At 38.3% G+C, this 18,141-nt stretch overlaps 5 protein-coding genes across 5 annotated transcripts; 2 read left to right on the top strand and 3 right to left on the bottom strand.

Annotated features, from left to right (window-relative positions):
• Positions 1–293: 293 nt before the first annotated feature.
• Positions 294–5,313, top strand: LOC103516518. Its single transcript, XM_026828895.1, has 6 exons — positions 294–350; positions 1,031–1,198; positions 1,598–2,008; positions 2,854–3,009; positions 3,468–4,775; positions 4,812–5,313. Exons 3-6 carry the CDS (start codon positions 1,705–1,707, stop codon positions 4,814–4,816), a joined length of 1,773 nt encoding a protein of 590 aa, XP_026684696.1. The 5' UTR covers positions 294–350; positions 1,031–1,198; positions 1,598–1,704; the 3' UTR covers positions 4,817–5,313.
• Positions 5,314–5,389: 76 nt separating this feature from the next.
• LOC103516517 (cytochrome c oxidase subunit 6C) lies at positions 5,390–7,195 on the bottom strand. Its single transcript, XM_008481486.3, has 3 exons — positions 7,050–7,195; positions 6,372–6,496; positions 5,390–5,641 (listed from the first exon to the last, which is right to left on the bottom strand). The coding sequence occupies exons 2-3, from the start codon at positions 6,481–6,483 to the stop codon at positions 5,511–5,513; spliced, it is 243 nt and encodes an 80-aa protein (XP_008479708.1). The 5' UTR covers positions 6,484–6,496; positions 7,050–7,195; the 3' UTR covers positions 5,390–5,510.
• Positions 7,196–7,418: 223 nt separating this feature from the next.
• LOC103516521 (U6 small nuclear RNA (adenine-(43)-N(6))-methyltransferase-like) lies at positions 7,419–11,686 on the bottom strand. Its single transcript, XM_008481490.3, has 4 exons — positions 11,668–11,686; positions 10,757–11,303; positions 9,375–9,660; positions 7,419–9,017 (listed from the first exon to the last, which is right to left on the bottom strand). Exons 1-4 carry the CDS (start codon positions 11,684–11,686, stop codon positions 8,214–8,216), a joined length of 1,656 nt encoding a protein of 551 aa, XP_008479712.1. The 3' UTR covers positions 7,419–8,213.
• LOC113470457 (nuclear cap-binding protein subunit 2-like) lies at positions 9,868–10,555 on the top strand. Its single transcript, XM_026828896.1, has 2 exons — positions 9,868–9,985; positions 10,352–10,555. The coding sequence occupies exons 1-2, from the start codon at positions 9,926–9,928 to the stop codon at positions 10,535–10,537; spliced, it is 246 nt and encodes an 81-aa protein (XP_026684697.1). The 5' UTR covers positions 9,868–9,925; the 3' UTR covers positions 10,538–10,555.
• A 1,161-nt stretch (positions 11,687–12,847) lies between the features above and the next one.
• Positions 12,848–15,920, bottom strand: LOC103516520 (AAC-rich mRNA clone AAC11 protein-like). The gene is made up of 3 exons (XM_008481489.1): positions 15,902–15,920; positions 15,207–15,497; positions 12,848–12,864 (listed from the first exon to the last, which is right to left on the bottom strand). Exons 1-3 carry the CDS (start codon positions 15,918–15,920, stop codon positions 12,848–12,850), a joined length of 327 nt encoding a protein of 108 aa, XP_008479711.1.
• Positions 15,921–18,141: the final 2,221 nt, after the last annotated feature.

The following is an 18,141-nucleotide window of genomic DNA, read 5'->3' as shown; positions in this document are numbered from 1 at the left end:
GTCTGTCATCACAACGACTTGGGTAAGACCACTAAAATAATGAGCTTCGAACAATGTAGTACAGATTCGAGTCCTGGATTTGGTTCCATTTCACAACAACTTGGGTAAGACCACTAAAATAATGAGCTTCGAACAATGTAGTACAGATTCGAGTCCTGGATTTGGTTCCATTTCACAACGACTTGGGTAAGACCACTAAAATAATAAGCTTCGAACAATGTAGTACAGATTCGAGTCCTGGATTTGGTTCCATTTCACAACGACTTGGGTAAGACCACTAAAATAATACACTGATAACAATGTAGTACAGATTCGAGTCCTGGATTTGGTTCCATTTCACAACGACTTGGGTAAGACCACTAAAATAATGAGCTTCGAACAATGTAGTACAGATTCGAGTCCTGGATTTGGTTGTACTTATTTCACAACGACTTGGGTAAGACCACTAAAACCTTATGTCGAATAATGAGCCTCGAACCCCAAACCCGTTACCTTTTGCATGGCAAGCAAGTTCAGGATTTTTTTTTAAATGCCTAAAGCTGTGTCCACAAGGTGCAAAGGTTCGCATACCCAAGATGATCTTGTGCGGCTCTCTAATCATGGTTCATACCTACGAGTACTTGTTGAAAAAAAATTTCGCCCGGAGCTGAAGCAGAAGAAAGCTAAATGAAAACCCCAACCTTGGGGAATATTTTACAATTGCAATAGCATGGCGTTTTAACGCACTACTTCGTTGAGTCGATAAATTTAATTCAATTTATTAAGTTTCCATTTATTGTTTGTTCAACGTAACTCTCAGAAGAAGGACTTATCCAAACCTGGTCGATCTATATATCAAATTAAAGGTCTTTTTACCAGGATCACGAAAATGGTGGTGCAAATTTTGTCCTAAAAACCATAAAGCCGAAAACCCGCTTACAGAGCAAACGTGCTATCTTCCGTGCTCGGTACTCTTCAAGCTAACTACATGCTGGTTCATTCTAGGACTCTAGGTAATATCCTTTATTTTCCATCATCAATCCTGTTTCAGGTTACGAAGAAAAGGTCCCGGTGTTATATTTCCAGGCCGATATTACCAAACCAGACACTCTCCAAGATGAAATATTCAACAATGTTACCGTCGTATTCCACTGCGCTACATTCATATCCTATGCAATACCGAGTGACACAGAGAGACTTGAACGGGTTAATGTACAGGGTGAGAAAAGATCGAGTCACAAAAGAGGGCTCTAACTTCTAGCCGATGGCATTGTAATTTATTTATTTAAAGTAAATATAATACAGGCAATTGGCAAAATAATGGCATGGCAATATATTTCACCCTGGTTCCGAGTTGGTGTTATAAGTAGATTTTTTCCCCCTTCTTTTTGAAGAGGATTGACAGAAGGAACTGTAACTGCTAAAAGTCTTATCGTCCCGACATTAAAGAGAGAAGGAAGACAGTATAGGAGAAATCCAGCCGTTCCGAGAACGAAAATTATCCCATCAGAATAAAATCCGCCCCGGGCGGGAATCAAACTCGCTGCCTATTGCTTACGAGGCAGACGCACTACCAACCAAGCTAACTAGGCTGACATTTATTACTGTTTTTACACAGGCACCCAAACTCTACTCGCCAAATGCATCCAATTCAGCATCGGCCGATTCATATACAACGGCTCTACAGAGGCCTGCGTAACGGCCTACAGGGGCCTTCACTTCAGCATGGTTATCAACCCTACTGAGATCAAGTGCCCGGCCGTTGGGGTTGATGGAGTCAAGGCGGCCGTTGGGGTGAATGGAGTCAAGGCGGCCGTTGGGGTGAATGGAGTCAAGGCGTCCGTTGGGGTTGATGGAGTCAAGGCGGCCGTTGGGGTGAATGGAGTCAAGGCGGCCGTTGGGGTGAATGGAGTCAAGGCGGCCGTTGGGGTTGATGGAAGCAAGGTGTTAGTGGCCGGAGGTTATGGAGAGTCTCTAGCTCGGGCCGAACATGCAGTACTCACCGCCAATGGCACTCGGCTCAGCTCGGGTAAGTACGGAACTATTCTGAGATACGGAACTATTGTTTTTTTTTTCCAGGATTCTCCCAGAGGAGCTCTTCCACCTAACCACAGCTCTAGCTGATCGGTGATGTGATAGCAAGTAATGAATAATGAGAGAGAGAGAGAGAGAGAGAGAGAGAGAGAGAGAGAGAGAGAGAGAGAGAGAGAGAGAGAGAGAGAGAGAAAAAAACACATATAATCTCAAGAGGAGGAATAGAGAGAGAGAGAGAGAGAGAGAGAGAGAGAGAGAGAGAAAAGACCTCATTTACCCGAGGCAGTACAGTCAAACAGGCATTAGGGACTATTGAGATAATACCTACTACATTACTTTCGATATCATGGGATAAGGAAAGTAATAGAAGAGGTTTCATAGAGAGAGAACTGTAACAAGGGAGGTCTTATCGTCCCAAAATCGAAGAGAGAAGAAGGACCAGGATAGAAGAAATCCAGCCTTTTCGAGAACGAACATCATCTGTTTACGATAAAGTCCGCCTCGTGTCCGCAACCTAGCGCTAGCGCTTACAGACGCGCTACCCTCCAAGCTAACTCGGCTCTCGGGTGGCATATTAAAGACAGACGCTACCCTTTAAGCTAACTCGGCTGGCATATTAAAGACAGACGCTACCCTTTAAGCTAACTCAGCTGGCATATTAAAGACAGACGCTACCCTTTAAGCTAACTCGGCTGGCATATTAAAGACAGACGCTACCCTTTAAGCTAACTCGGCTGGCATATTAAAGACAGACGCTACCCTTTACGCTAACTCGGCTGGCATATTAAAGACAGACGCTACCCTTTAAGCTAACTCGGCTGGCATACTAAAATTTCGCAGGTGTTTCACTGAGCACCATCGCGTTACGCCACACCCCCCTGTACGGTGAAACAGATAAGGGATTTATACCGGCTCTGTTGCAACTGTCTCATCAGTGCAACAGAATACTGCCTCGGATCTGTGGAAGTGGGAACAAGTATCAATTCACCTACGTAGGTAAGTGAAAAAAAAAAAAATCGGTGGAGGGGCTTTTCCTTTCATCTTGAAAAAGAAAAATCTTCTACTTCTTCGCTTTTTCCCGTGTTCAGACGGAGTTGGCGTTTTTCGTCAGCCTCTCAATCAGCCCCACGGTGATTGGTTTTGGCTACATGGATGCCCTTCGCTCTCAACCTGCTAACAAGAGGTTTTTTTCTCCCTTTCAATTTTCGACTGGGACACAATATTTCCCATACTATCAATATCAATACAGTAAGACCATTCTAAAACCGTAGTTAAACCCGTCATTCAAAATCGAAAAATTAGAATACCATTTTTGTCGCTTGTGGAAATCGAACCTGGGGCCTCCTTCAAGAAAATCGAGTTACCACTAAACCAACAGTGTCCTCAAGGATACAACTTCTTTTGACGGTTCTCCTAGTTTGAAATATACCCCAGTCACTCTTGTTCTTTTTCAGGTAACGCTGCCTGGGCTAACATTCAAGCAAACAACACTCTCAAACTGTCGACCAATCAGATTGCAGGATTTCCAGTGTTCATAACCGACGACACGCCCATCATGGACACACTGCATTTCGTGTGTAAACTCATCAACTCGGGAGACGCTACGGAAACGCCCGAACTCAAGCGAGAAAACGCGAAGCTCGGTCGGGAAAATCGCGAGCAATTCCGAATCGATAATCAAGAACCACCCGAACTTGATCGAGAAGACGCGAAGCAAGATCGGGCACATCCCGAGCAGTTCCGAATTGAGAATCAAGAAACCCCCAAACTTAATCGAGTCGGGACGAAGAAGAAACACGAAATGCTCCCATATGATAATGATTATCAAGGAAAACTCGAACTTGATCGAGAAAACGCGAAGCAAGTTCGGGCAAATTCCCAGCAATTCCGTATTGAGACTCAAGAAACGCCCGAGCTTGATCGAGAAGACGCGAAGCACGTTCCGGAAAAACCCGACCATTTCCGGAGTGATATTCAAGGTCAAACGAATTCAACGAAGCGTACATTGCGTCAATCGTACGAAGACTATTACATTGAAACAAATCTGACACTTCCAAATATAGGTGTTGACCTTGACGAGAAACAAAATGGCGGACAAGATGGCGGGGCATTTGATACCAATAATAATAATGAGATGGAGGCTTGCCTAAAGAGCGAAATGAAAGAGAACGAGGTTGACATAGAAGAAATAAAACCAAAGGAACGGAGAAATTATGCAGGAGGCGCTATAGGAAAGATAACACCAAAAGAAACGCGCTATTTCAAAACAGAAAACAATGGACTCTTGAACAAAGTAAGAATGTTCAAAACAAATGAGGATTACGACGACAATATTATTAATAAAGTAAGAATGGTGAAAACAAGAGATAAGCAAGATGCCAAAATCGCCAATAAATTGAGTGTGCCTACTCCAGACCAATTCTCAGATAAAAGCAACCCAAACCAAGCAAAAAATTTCAGAATAGTTTCCCTGCAAATTCCAGCGATTTTCGTTTATCTGATCTGTCTTGGTTTGGAATTTCTCGTTCATACTCTTGGCGTTTTGTTTCGATTTCAGCTCCGGTTTTCTCCGTGTGCGCTGATTAATGCGATGAATTCGATTGTTATGTTTGATGAGTTGAGATCGAAACTGTATTTGCCATATGAGCCGAAATATAGCTTTGCAAGTAGTGTGTGTAGGAGTGGTCAATATTATCGTACAATCCCTGTGAAGAGGTTTCAGTGGAGCGACTATTTGATTTTTGACAGAGAAAAAATTGCACCAATCTCTTACAATTGAAAAATTGTAAGAGATCTTGCTTGATTAGTGAGCTTGTTGGTCTCTGTAGATTTTTTTTTTTTGTATATATGTCCTGTTGAAAATTTAAATTTACCCAAGTGAAAAATGTGCATGATAATTTCTATAAAGAAATAAATTTCTCTAAGTTTTCGTTTTTTCAAACATTTTGTTCAGTGTTTTTATTATATTTACATGTTGAATCAGACAAGTTGATTTTACTGACTTGAAGCAGAGCCAAAGGGTTTATTAAACACAAAATGCACATTTGTGGGGCACAAGCTCAGAAGATAAGAACTCACTAGGTTTGTCAACACTTTACAGATTTGCTACAGATGTCACACCTGTAGCAAATGAGAAATGGTAGGTAACAATAATATGATTCAGTCAGTGATTCTAGATGGAATGTACATAATCTGAACCAACTAACCACAGTACTCCAACTTCTTGTCCTTTTAAAAGGTCTCTTACATGTGAGTTCATAGATAAAAAGAAAGAAAAAAGTAAAAAGTGTTGTGTAACTCTTGTAAAAACAAGAAAATTCCCTGGGGGTCTCTTACATGTGAGTTCATAGATAAAAAGAAAGAAAAAAGTAAAAAGTGTTGTGTAACTCTTGTAAAAACAAGAAAATTCCCTGGAGCTGAATCACAAGTCAGTTCTCTTGCCCATTTAAGATCCTATATTTTTTGCCTAGCCTAACATACATAAATCTTACAACAATTTAAAGAGTGTACTCCTCAAACAGACCAGCTTTCTTCATGCGTTCAAAATCCTTCTCTCCATCGTAGGTCTTGTAGAATTCAGAGATGGCCTTTTTGTGTGGGTCCATGATAAGGACTTTCCATGCCACAGCTGAAAACAAGAGAAGAAGACATCATTACTTCTTCTTCTTCACCACCTTTTCCCGTGTACAGACGGGGTCAGCATTTTTTGGTCAGCCTCTCAATCAGCCCAACTAGGGTGATCACTTTGGGCTGACATTTGGTTTTGGCTACAAATTTTACAAGTGGATGCCCTTCCCTTTCAACCTTTGCTATTTCTTTAGCAAGGAAAATTCAGGCTGGTATACTCCCAGTTTATAGTCCCCCAGCAAGACTAAGCTGGTCTACTCCCTGTTTAACACCCCCCAGCCAGACAGAAGAAGACATCATTACTAATTATTCTTTTGTTTTCTGTAAAATAATTGACTATTAGTCAGATTTTTATAGGCCCCTGAGAGGCCCAGGCCCTATCAAACGCAAAATCCAATTTTTTTTTTTTTTTTTTTTTTTTTTTTTTTTTTTTTTTGTGGTGGACATTTAATGTAAATTTCCTTGAACTTGAACAAACAAATCTGAGAGTTATGGTAAAACAAGTACAGAGATAAAACCATCTAGATGAAATATTATCAAGTTGAAACTTAGAACTCTGTTTTGGGTAGGTCCTTGTTCAAAAGTCATGTCAATGGAAACTTCCTTCAAAAAAGAGCTGTCACATATTTAATGAGGAGTGACCAGTGTTATTATAGGGTTAGGTTGAACACAAAAAGGAGCTTTTTAATTGTTGTGGCTTTGGAATAATTACCAAAATCAATATGTCATACCTGTTCCGAAGGCAATGACGGCACCCTGAACAAGGGCGACCTTGATGGAGGACTGCAGCAGATTTCTCAGCTGGGGTTTTGGTAGTTTTCCAGTGGCGGCTTCAGCAGGCATTGTGGATTTGGCTCTGAAATATGAAGTAAGCAATGCATTAGCACTAAATTAGTATGAGATTATTATTATTTTTTTTGTAAGCATACTTCACATCTTGTTGAAAACCACAAACAACAGGAGACTTATGAAACAGTCTCTAACACTGATTCTTAAGAACAAAAATTCTATGTCTCAGATCAGTCTCAAGCAAATTTGGCCTGTTTGGAATTGATGTTTGAGCACTTGCTGAGTCAGTATTTTGTTCGTGAAAAAATGCGGGTGTAGGTATGGCTCGGAGGTAACAACCACTAGTAAGATTAAGGTAGTAGACCCTAGTCTATGAGACCTTTTAGGGATGGGTGACAGGTACCTATGAGAATAATGAGAACTCCCCATCAGTAGGTACCATCTAATTATGTAATGACCAATTTGTGATTCTGTGATAAGAACTGGGTATCGCTAACCTTAAATATCTGGTACCATCTCTATCAGTAAGTTAGAACTTATTTATTTAAAGGAGGGTTTGCTGTGTGACTATTCAGTGAGTTCCCCACACTTATTTCCTATAAGAATACTTCAAATATTACCTGATTCAGCGAAAAGAAGAGTTAAAAGGTGAAAATTTTCAATTTTTCAGCAAAAAAACTGAAGAAAATTCCAAAATCCAAATCGACCTTCCGAAATATTTCCCGAAAGTCAACAAAAAACAGCTGATTAGGGCGCGTGTACACGATCCAAAGTTTTTTTTCATACCATGACATTTCACGGCACGTAGAACCCTACGACCATACCTTTTTTTATTTACCATTTTACTTCCAAAAACCAAAATCTTCAAATCTCTGATCTCTGCTCAAGTGCAACATTTGTTAAAAAAAAAAAAAAAAAAACTTGACCCAGGGAATTGAATCCAGGATCTTCTCTAGCACAAGCCTTGTGTGATACCTTTTTGGCTTTTATTATTACTTCCTATGAAAGTATAAACCAGATCCTCTTCTGGTAAAAATTTATCTACTAACCTGGTATAAATATCAAATAGTTACAAATATCTATCAAAGAACAATTAGGAGAAGGTCACTGACCTTAGGAGGTTCTGGTATCTATGTTGAAATGAAACACAGATCTTTGTGTTCTTGAATTTCCGAGTTCGATCTAGTTCTACTATTTACAGAATAGTTTTTAATTTTAAGATTTTCCATTCTTCTTAGTCTTAAGTTGTACAAAATTAAATTATATTTGTCCAATAAATCGTGATGTTTTATGTACTTGTATTTTATAAAAGACGCATGTTCGTTTTTCAAGTCCCATTTCCACTTTCAGAACCCACCAAAATGTCTCTTCCTTAGGGGAAGGGGAGAGGTTTGATAGAGGGAACTCTAACTGCTAAGGTCTACCCGTCCCGAAATCGAAGACAGGATAGGAGAAAGCCAGCCGTTCCGAGAACGAACATTATTATCGAACCGGCGGCCTAGCGCTTACAAGGCAGACGCGCTAACCAACTAAGATAAGTAGGCTGGCTGGAGGGGATTGAAAAATAAACAAAAAAGTTAGCTATCTCTTAATGTTGCTACTTGTATTATAACTAGTATTTAACTTTTGGTAAAGTTATAATAATTTTAATTGGGACAAAATAAATCGAAAAACAAGTTTGGGTTAGGAGGGGGAGGGGATCTCAATTTTAATTTTAAATGCAGTTTATTGTAAAACGGAACATGATTATTTCCCATATGAGAAATCCCAATACCTTCTACTTCTCACAGATGGTTCTTTATAGCTTGCAATATTTGATGGGGCAAATCTCTGCTCCCACTACCCGATACCCAAATCATTTCTATCACTATACTATCTTCCCCAGCAGGATCTTCAAGCTTCTCTATCAACAGGTTACACACTACAAGAGGCAGCTTGGAAGTTTCAATCTTTCCACTTTCTGCAGTTTTTCCTGCTACTTTATTGCCGTTTGCAGATTTTTCAAAGACTGTCTCACTATTGGTAGGTTTTTCAAATTCCGTCTCACTATTGGTAGATTTTTCAATTACTGTCTCACTATTGGTAGATTTTTCAAATTCTGTCTCACTATTGGTAGATTTTTCAATTATTTCATCACTTGTATGATGTTCATTTATGATAATAGTGTTTACAGGTTGCTCCGTAAATGTTTGATCATTTGCAGGTTTTTGAATCACTCCATCACTAATGGTAGCCTTATCAGACACTCTATCACTATTTGAAACCTTCTCTCTTAATTTGTCACTGTTGGTAAATTTTATAACTTCACTATCACAGTTTATATCTACTTCAGGATCATCAGTGTTCAATTCCGCACTTTCAGGTTTTCTTCGTTTACAAGGACTTTCACTGCTATCACAGTTGGATTGTTTTCGGTTGTTCTGCACACTGCCAAGTTTATTCTGACTAGATTCGCTGTTGTTTGGCGTGTTCTGGTGACGTTTCTGGCGTTTTAAGCGGCGCTGGTGACTCCATGTGTTTTCGTATGCCGTTATCATGAGTTTGTATGCGTCTCCATCCGGCCGATTGTGAAGGATCTTGTAAATGATCTGAAATTTTGAAAAACAATAGAAAGTGATAAATAAACGATTAATTGGAAATTTAAAAATCCTTGCTAGCCTAGTTAGCTTGCAGGGTAGCGCGTCTGCCTTTAAGCGTTGTATTTGAACGCTTAGAGGCAGACGCGACTATTTCACGACTATTTGAACTTTTTCATTAGAACGGCAAATATTTTTTTTTTTTCAGCCTTTTAATCTTACTTTTTCGGGGTTTCGACCTCCGATTTGGATTTTTTACGTAGGAATTTACCTTTAATTCATATTTTTTACCCAAATGCAAATGATCTATTACAGCTGAAGTAAAGTTAAAGGAAATACAAGATAGAAGACGAAAAAAAAAGTTTTTACCTTGAGAGCATCAAACAAGGCAAACAGCCTGGTGACCACCTCCTCCACACCCTCCCTCCCCTCCATCACATACACCAGAGGTTTCGCCCTCCCCCTCCCCTCTTCTCTCCTAGGCAATGCATCTCTCAGCAGTACATCCTCATGTGTAGTCCAAGCTAGTCCCCATCTCATGGTATTTCCCTGACAGAACTCTGTGCTGGAGTAGTGTTGCACTAGGGGGTGCTGGTGTAGGAAGTGTTTCATCGCGATGAAACTCGCCTTGTGTCCGAGCATGGTGGTGAAGAGTCTGGAGAATGAAACAGATGTGTGTGATTTTTTTTTGTAGTTCTTTAAAATTCCCCAACTGCCAAGGTCCCATCATCCCACAATCGAAGAGAAGGAAAACAGGATAAGAGAAAGCCAGCCATTCCGAGAACGAACCTTATCCCTTCAGGATAAAATCCGCCCGGGCGGGAATTGAACCCGCGGCCTAGCGCTTAACTAGGCTGGCCTTGATATGACATTGATTTAAATCTATAATCTTTATTTCTGCTGCTTTTTAAAGATCAAAGATGACCACAGTCATCTCGCCATCTGTAGAACTCAGCTCGTACAGAGATCAACATTTCAAGGTAAAGCTTTTCACTGTTTCCTGTTGGATCCTTAGCTGCTAGAATTTGAGCCTTGGCAAAGGCTACCTACGTAGGTATCAGCATTATTGGCTGCTTCATCATTTTGCAACACCTAGTTATCACCTATCTTTACCTATGTTCTTACTGGACAAAGATGAACCCCCTAGAGGTGCCTGCTTTCCTTAGATTGGAGGAGGAAAATGGAATTGGAATTGTCAACTTCAATGTTAACAACAACCTATGTTCTTTAAGAAAATGTGAGAATAATGAGAAAGACAGGTACTTTTGCAGGGAGACATTCAGAAAGAAATGAAAATAACGCTTCTTTATTATTATTTTCTAACTTAACAACTTTGACATTTTCAGGGTTCAAGAGCTGAGCAAGAAAAACTCTTGAGGACAACATCAACATTGTATGTAGGAAATCTTTCATATTACACCACTGAAGAACAATTATATGAGCTTTTCTCTAAATGTGGTGACATCAAGAGGATTATCATGGGATTGGACAAGTATAAGAAAACACCGTGTGGATTCTGTTTTCTTGAGTAAGCTATTAAAATTTTCCTTTCTCATGAACCTGTAATAAAGACCATTATTTTGTTGTTGTACTGTTGAGGTGAAAAGACGTCCTATGTGAGTAGTGTAAACAAAATTTTTTTTTTAACATATACATCTCTTTATTTCATATAATATACATAGGTACATGACAAATTAGGAACATATTATTATAGAAATAAGGCCTCCTAAGAGTAAAAATCCATCACTCACCTTATCTGCTTCAGTCCTATGTTACTCTCGACAATATTCTTCACAAATGCCACCTCCCCTCCTTCTGCCACTAGCTCTGATACATATCCTGTACGTCCATTGGTAGGCGGAGGCCTCAGTTTACTACTATTTCCATTCATAAACTTATTACTATTGTTGCCATTCATAGAATCACTACTACTATTTTCGTTCATAGTATTGGTTTCATTCATGCAATTTTTGCTATTAGTTTCATTCATAGTATCACTATTGGGTTCATTGATAACATTACTATTACTTTCATTCATGGTATTACTATTTCCATTGATAGTATTACTACTATTTGTTTCATTCACACAATTACTATTTCCCTTCATAAACTTGTTTTCATTGATAATATTACTACTATTTGTTTCATTAATAAAATTACTATTTCCACTCGTAGCATTTTTTCCTACGAGATCTTCAACAGAAGAGAAGAAAGGTGGATTGCACATGGTGAATGAATAGGTGACATTAGGGTCTAGGTAGGGTTGTAGATCACACTCAGATGAGGTTGTATGCTTGACTGAAACAGGGAAGAAACATTGACCAAATAAGATGAAGTGTATAGTGCTTTCTATAGAGTTATAGACTGTCTGAGACTTATGTACAGTCTCTTTAGCTTAACAGATTAAAATTGCTCCACTTTATTAGTTAAAATCATTTTGATTTGAGTACAACAAGAATGGATCATTTTGTAATTCAATATTCTGCTGATAAATTCAGAGAGGTGTTCATGTTGCTGATATCCTTTTTGAAGGCCACTGCTTTTTGCAGTTGGCAGCATGATATGATGACTTTTTTTAGAGGTTTGATGGAGGGAACTATAACTACGAAGGCCAAGTGGAATTCAAGATTGATTAAAAAGAAAGATTACAATGGATTATTACCTTTGATGAAATCCTGCATGTTTGCCAACTCAATAACCCTCAATGCCTCTCATCTCTAGTTTGATCTTTGTACATAGTTAACTTTGTTGTTTGGTTATAGCCTGAGGAGAGAGACCACTTGTTCAAATTGTTAAGACTGTGTTGTATGCAGTTATGTAGGGTGGAGGGATTTGAATGACTGTAGAAACACTTTCTGAATTTAATTTTGTTTACATTTTCAAAATTTCGCGGTTCGCGCACTCCGACGATATTTTCACATACCTACCTGGGAGTTCCATTTGCCGTGCATTAACCCTGTAATGTATTTGAAATGGGTAATAAAACATAAAACCATCGGATTTCGGGTCTCCTTTAGTTTTTTCCTTCTTTCCTGAAACCTGAACAAAATTTCCGCTTAAAGTGCCTAAACTTAAGCTATAACGTCAATTATTTTCCATTAAGATTTGGCTGAATAAAAAAATAAATCTCATCCCATCTTTGCTCCATTTGTGCTGCACTTTCTAACTTCGAGTGTCTGCGTTCACCTCCGACCTCCTTGAAAAGCAAGTTCTCTAAAAAATCCGCTAGAGTGCAGCACTCTGCACTTTATTTACGATTTTTTTCCTCCGTGGAAGCAACAGAGCTCGTAAACTCTTTTGTGGCCATTTGCCCATTTCAAAGGCCTAAAAATAGTGTTCTTTTGGTTTTCCCCTTGTGGAAAATTTCAGTATTTCAGTAAATTAATTATTAATATCTAATTGGAGTGGATAATTAATTAATCCTTTTAATTTAATGACTACCATTAAGTTTTATATCTTTCAACAGAGGTGTGTGTGTGAATATTCTGTGTCCATAAAAAGTCCAGTTTCCCACAGTAGGTAGTAGGTACCTACGTCAAATAAAAATTGAAGAAAATGAATGGATGTCTTTTGTAAAAATACAAATGTTTGCGTTGGATTATTTAAGAAATTCCTGTCAATTTCTGGCCAAAGTTAAGTTTTTCTCATCAATAACTTATTTCTCTCTCTCGGTTTATTTAATAAATCAATGGCACTTCAATGGTTTCAAAATTTTGTTTACAAATTTACAAAGGCAACTTTTTTTGTTACATTTTTATATTTTTTGGAGAAATTTATTTTTCAAGGTCTTCTGAGTATTTCTGAGTTACTGTTAGGTTGTCCAGAACTCAGTCATTATTTTTCTAGTAATTTTCCTGTCCTGTGAGCCACAAGAATCATTGGTAAAAATCTTTGAAATACCTGTGTTTTATCTTTTTTTCCTCTGGCTATTTCTTTGGTAAAATAATATTAATGATTAACTGATAACTGATAATGATGTTTACACCTGTTAGGGAATAAGTTTAAAACCAAAAATTTATGTTCAAGATGCCTAAATTCTTATATCCATCATTTGAATGTATTGTCCACACACAGATTTATTAATATTTTAATTTAAAATTACTTAAATCTAATCATTAAGTTTTAAATGTGTTTCTTCAAGTGGTTTTTGTAATCAGTGTTCACTGGTGTTTCCAAGGATTGAATTGGATTTGGACTTTTGGAACATACAACAACAGAAGAACAGAATACATGAAACAAAAAAGGTAAGCTACCCTATATTGGAGTGAGACTATATTAATATATGTTTTCCCTGTGTATCAAACTTTTCATAGTCCCAGAATAGAATGAGAAGGGTTAAGAGTGAGATGTCCATTGCAGAATATTAGTTACCCGGTATTCTACCGGCCCTTTTAGTTTGTAAAAATGTTTTAATTGATAAGGGACTTGAAATATGTAGGAGGGACACTACCGACCAGTGTTAGGTTAGGGTTAGGTTAAACGCACGAATGAGCAGTGACCAGTGTTAGGTTAGGGTTAGGTTAAACGCACGAATGAGCAGTGACCAGTGTTAGGTTAGGGTTAGGTTAAACGCACGAATGAGCAGTGACCAGTGTTAGGTTAGGGTTAGGTTAAACGCACGAATGAGCAGTGACCAGTGTTAGGTTAGGGTTAGGTTAAACGCACGAATGAGCAGTGACCAGTGTTAGGTTAGGGTTAGGTTAAACGCACGAATGAGCAGTGACCAGTGTTAGGTTAGGGTTAGGTTAAACGCACGAATGAGCAGTGACCAGTGTTAGGTTAGGGTTAGGTTAAACGCACGAATGAGCAGTGACCAGTGTTAGGTTAGGGTTAGGTTAAACGCACGAATGAGCAGTGACCAGTGTTAGGTTAGGGTTAGGTTAAACGCACGAATGAGCAGTGACCAGTGTTAGGTTAGGGTTAGGTTAAACGCACGAATGAGCAGTGACCAGTGTTAGGTTAGGGTTAGGTTAAACGCACGAATGAGCAGTGACCAGTGTTAGGTTAGGGTTAGGTTAAACGCACGAATGAGCAGTGACCAGTGTTAGGTTAGGGTTAGGTTAAACGCACGAATGAGCAGTGACCAGTGTTAGGTTAGGGTTAGGTTAAACGCACGAATGAGCAGTGACCAGTGTTAGGTTAGGGTTAGGTTAAACGCACGAATGAGCAGTGACCAGTGTTAGGTTAGGGTTAGGTTAAACGCACGAATGAGCAGTGACCAGTGTTAGGTTAGGGTTAGGTTAAACGCACGAATGAGCAGTGACCAGTGTTAGGTTAGGGTTAGGTTAAACGCACGAATGAGCAGTGACCAGTGTTAGGTTAGGGTTAGGTTAAACGCACGAATGAGCAGTGACCAGTGTTAGGTTAGGGTTAGGTTAAACGCACGAATGAGCAGTGACCAGTGTTAGGTTAGGGTTAGGTTAAACGCACGAATGAGCAGTGACCAGTGTTAGGTTAGGGTTAGGTTAAACGCACGAATGAGCAGTGACCAGTGTTAGGTTAGGGTTAGGTTAAACGCACGAATGAGCAGTGACCAGTGTTAGGTTAGGGTTAGGTTAAACGCACGAATGAGCAGTGACCAGTGTTAGGTTAGGGTTAGGTTAAACGCACGAATGAGCAGTGACCAGTGTTAGGTTAGGGTTAGGTTAAACGCACGAATGAGCAGTGACCAGTGTTAGGTTAGGGTTAGGTTAAACGCACGAATGAGCAGTGACCAGTGTTAGGTTAGGGTTAGGTTAAACGCAAAAAGTATGTGTTACAACATGTCGTTCGCGCCGGTCAAAACTACATCTAGCACACTCTTAAAGTAAGTTTTTCCTCTTATATAGAAATTTTCAGTAAATTTGCCATTGACGTGTCTTATGCATAATTACCAAAATAAAAAAAGGTATAAGGGACAGACTATTGTATTTGCTTTGGTGTCGTCTGTCTGACGGTCTGTTGCCATAGAAGGACTCATTCAAAACCTGGTCGACCTATATATCAAATTAAAGGTCTTTTTACCAGGAACACAAAAGTGGTAGTGCAAATTTTGTCCAGAAAACCAAAAAGCCATAAAACTGTTTCTTGGGGGATTTTTTTCACATTTTCTCACACAAATGAGCTCTGATCTCAAAATTTATCGCAACGACCTATGAACTTAAAGCAAGAAAGTTTTAGATAACACTTCAGTCGATCGTTTAAGACCAGTTTTAGCGTCACCTATGTTAACATTACTATTACTTTCATTCATGGTATTACTATTTCCATTGATAGTATTACTACTATTTGTTTCATTCACACAATTACTATTTCCATTCATAAACTTGTTTTCATTGATAATATTACTACTTTTTGTTTCATTGATAAAATTACTATTTCCACTCGTAGCATTATTTCCTACGAGATCTTCAACAGAAGAGAAGAAAGGTGGATTGCACATGGTGAATGAATAGGTGACGTTAGGGTCTAGGTAGGGTTGTAGATCACACTCAGATGAGGCTGTATGCTTGACTGAAACAGGGAAGAAATATTGACCAAATAAGAAGAAAAGTATAGTGCTTTCTATAGACTGTCTGAGACTTATGTACAGTCTCTTTAGCTTAACAGATTAAGATTGCTCCAATTTATTAGTTAAAATCATTTTGATTTGAGTACAACAAGAATGGATCATTTTGTAATTCAATATTCTGCTGATAAATACAGAGAGGTGTTCATGTTGCTGATATCCTTTTTGAAGGCCACTGATTTTTGCAGTTGGCAGCATGATATGATGACTTTTTTTAGAGGTTTGATGGAGGGAACTATAACTACTGAGGTTTTATCATCTCAAAATTGAAAACGGAAGGATGCAGGATAGAAGAAGGCCAAGTGGAATTCAAGATTGATTAAAAAGAAAGATTACAATGGATTATTACCTTTGATGAAATCCTGCATCAATTGAAAAATCAAATCAAGAATAATAATAAACTGAATATTAAACAAATTAGGTAGGTACATAGGTACTGATTTTCTTTAATCACAATCGAATAAACTAAAGGCTAAAAAAATTCCCGGAGGGACGGACCCAGCTTGTTCACTGTTGAGTCAGGTTTTACGAGGTCCTGGTAGGTAGGTATCCAATGTTTATTCCATTGTCTGTGTGAATATTTACTGTTGGGTACAAATACTACTACTTGAACTGGAGTTATTAAAACATAAAAACACTCACAATAATTTCAATTGTTTCACACACAAGACATGGGGTTTTGCAAATCACAACTTTACCCAACAGACCACCACAATAGCCATGCTGTTCTCATGTGTGGGAACTGTCCAGCATTTCTTTGATGTTTTTTTAGATTATGATGTCGGCTGTATTGCATTTTTATCCTTGTGAAATTTCATTTATTTCTCAAGCAATAGAAGTAGAAGAAGTGGTTCTTTTGACCCATTCTCTATTTAAGTGTTTATTTCTTTTTTTACTTAATTAAACTCACTACCTAGGTATTGCAGTAGGTATGTACGAGTTTGTTGTCATTTATGTCACTGCTCCGTCCACAGTGAAAAAGGCTTCCAGGAGTGATGTTCTAAGGATCTAAGGGGAGTTGATGTTAAAATCGGGGAAATCATTCTGTTGAAGTACTTGAAGTTTTTTTTTTTAGTGAAATAATAAGAAGTAAAGCTGTTTAAGGAGGAAACTACTAGTGTTTCATGCTGTCTATGATGAAAAATAGCTTTCCAGGAGTGATGTTCAAGTACTGAAGGAAATGGTTCAAATAGGAGTGACATTTGTTTCAGGAGAAGTGATGTTCAAGTAAGGGAAATTAGGGAAATGATTGATTCTATCCAAGTACTTAAGACTCTTGCAAATGAAGCTGTTGAAGGGAGTGATTCTGTCCATTGGACTAAATTTTAGAGTTGGGAAGAGAAATATGTAAGTAGTAAGGAAAATGTTTGTTGTTTTTATGAGGAAAATTTGAATTTGTTTTGAACACATAAAATGTTGAGTTTTCCGTCTTCTTTTTCTAATTATATTGTAAAATCTAAGAAGTAATGGGATCATATCTTGCCTGTGACAACCACTTTACTTGAATTGAAGAGTTTACGAGGTCCTGGTAGGTAGGTATCCAATGTTTATTCCATTGTCTGTGTGAATATTTACTGTTGGGTACAAATACTACTACTTGAAATGTAGTTATTAAAACATAAAAACACTCACAATAATTTCATTTGTTTCACACACAAGACATGGGGTTTTGCAAATCACAACTTTACCTAACAGACCACCACAATAGCCATGCTGTTCTCATGTGTGGGAACTGTCCAGCATTTCTTTGATGTTTTTTTAGATTATGATGTCGGCTGTATTGCATTTTTATCCTTGTGAAATTTCATCTATTTCTCAAGCCATAGAAGAAGAAGTGGTTCTTTTGACCCATTCTCTATTTAAGTGTTTATTTCTTTTTTTTTTTTTTACTTAATTAAACTCACTACCTAGGTATTGCAGTAGGTATGTACAAGTTTGTTGTCATTTATGTCACTGCTCCGTCCACAGTGAAAAAGGCTTCCAGGAGTGATGTTTTAAGGATCTGAGGGGAGTTGATGTTAAAATAGGGGAAATCATTCTGTTAAAGTCCTTTAAGTTTTTTTTTTGAAGTGAAATCATAAGAAGCGAAGTTAAGGAGGAGACTACTAGTGTTTCATCCTGTCTATGATGAAAAATAGCTTTCCAGGAGTGATGTTCAAGTATTGAAGGAAGTGGTTCAAATAGGAGTGACATTTATTTCAGGAGAAGTGATGTTCAAGTAAGGGAAATGATTCTATCCAAGTACTTAAGACTCTTGCAAATGAAGGTGTTGAAGGGAGTGATGCTGTCCATTGGACTAAATTTTAGAGTTGGGAAGAGAAATATGTAAGTAGTAAGGAAAATGTTTGTTGTTTTTATGAGGAAAATTTGAATTTGTTTTGAACACATATAATGTTGAGTTTTCCGTCTTCTTTTTCTAATTATATTGTAGAATCCAAGAAGTAATGGGATCATATCTTGCCTGTGACAACCACTTTACTTGAATTCAAGAGGTTTGATAGAGGGAACTGTAACTGCTAAGGTCTTATCGTTCCCAAATTGAAGAGAAAAGGAAGACAGGATAGGAGAAAGTCAACTGTTCCGAGAACG

The sequence above is a fragment of the Diaphorina citri genome, unplaced genomic scaffold (genome assembly GCF_000475195.1).
Source record: "Diaphorina citri unplaced genomic scaffold, Diaci psyllid genome assembly version 1.1 scaffold1589, whole genome shotgun sequence".
Taxonomy (NCBI): domain Eukaryota; kingdom Metazoa; phylum Arthropoda; class Insecta; order Hemiptera; family Psyllidae; genus Diaphorina; species Diaphorina citri.
Note: the sequence above shows the minus strand (reverse complement) of the source record. Positions and strands in the feature narration are given on the sequence as shown.

Excerpts from the sequence above, each read along its gene's own strand:
- LOC103516517 (XM_008481486.3), bottom strand. The coding sequence starts at position 6,483 with ATGCCTGCTGAAGCCGCCACTGGAAAACTACCAAAACCCCAGCTGAGA. Across the intron at positions 5,642-6,371 it reads CGTCATTGCCTTCGGAACAG|CTGTGGCATGGAAAGTCCTT; the intron begins GTATGACATATT and ends TCTTGTTTTCAG.
- LOC103516518 (XM_026828895.1), top strand. The coding sequence starts at position 1,705 with ATGGTTATCAACCCTACTGAGATCAAGTGCCCGGCCGTTGGGGTTGAT. Across the intron at positions 2,009-2,853 it reads TGGCACTCGGCTCAGCTCGG|GTGTTTCACTGAGCACCATC; the intron begins GTAAGTACGGAA and ends AAAATTTCGCAG. Across the intron at positions 3,010-3,467 it reads GTATCAATTCACCTACGTAG|GTAACGCTGCCTGGGCTAAC; the intron begins GTAAGTGAAAAA and ends GTTCTTTTTCAG.
- LOC113470457 (XM_026828896.1), top strand. The coding sequence starts at position 9,926 with ATGACCACAGTCATCTCGCCATCTGTAGAACTCAGCTCGTACAGAGAT. Across the intron at positions 9,986-10,351 it reads ACAGAGATCAACATTTCAAG|GGTTCAAGAGCTGAGCAAGA; the intron begins GTAAAGCTTTTC and ends TGACATTTTCAG.
- LOC103516521 (XM_008481490.3), bottom strand. Across the intron at positions 9,661-10,756 it reads ATAGGACTGAAGCAGATAAG|ACTCTTCACCACCATGCTCG; the intron begins GTGAGTGATGGA and ends TTCATTCTCCAG. Across the intron at positions 9,018-9,374 it reads CCTTGTTTGATGCTCTCAAG|ATCATTTACAAGATCCTTCA; the intron begins GTAAAAACTTTT and ends TCAAAATTTCAG.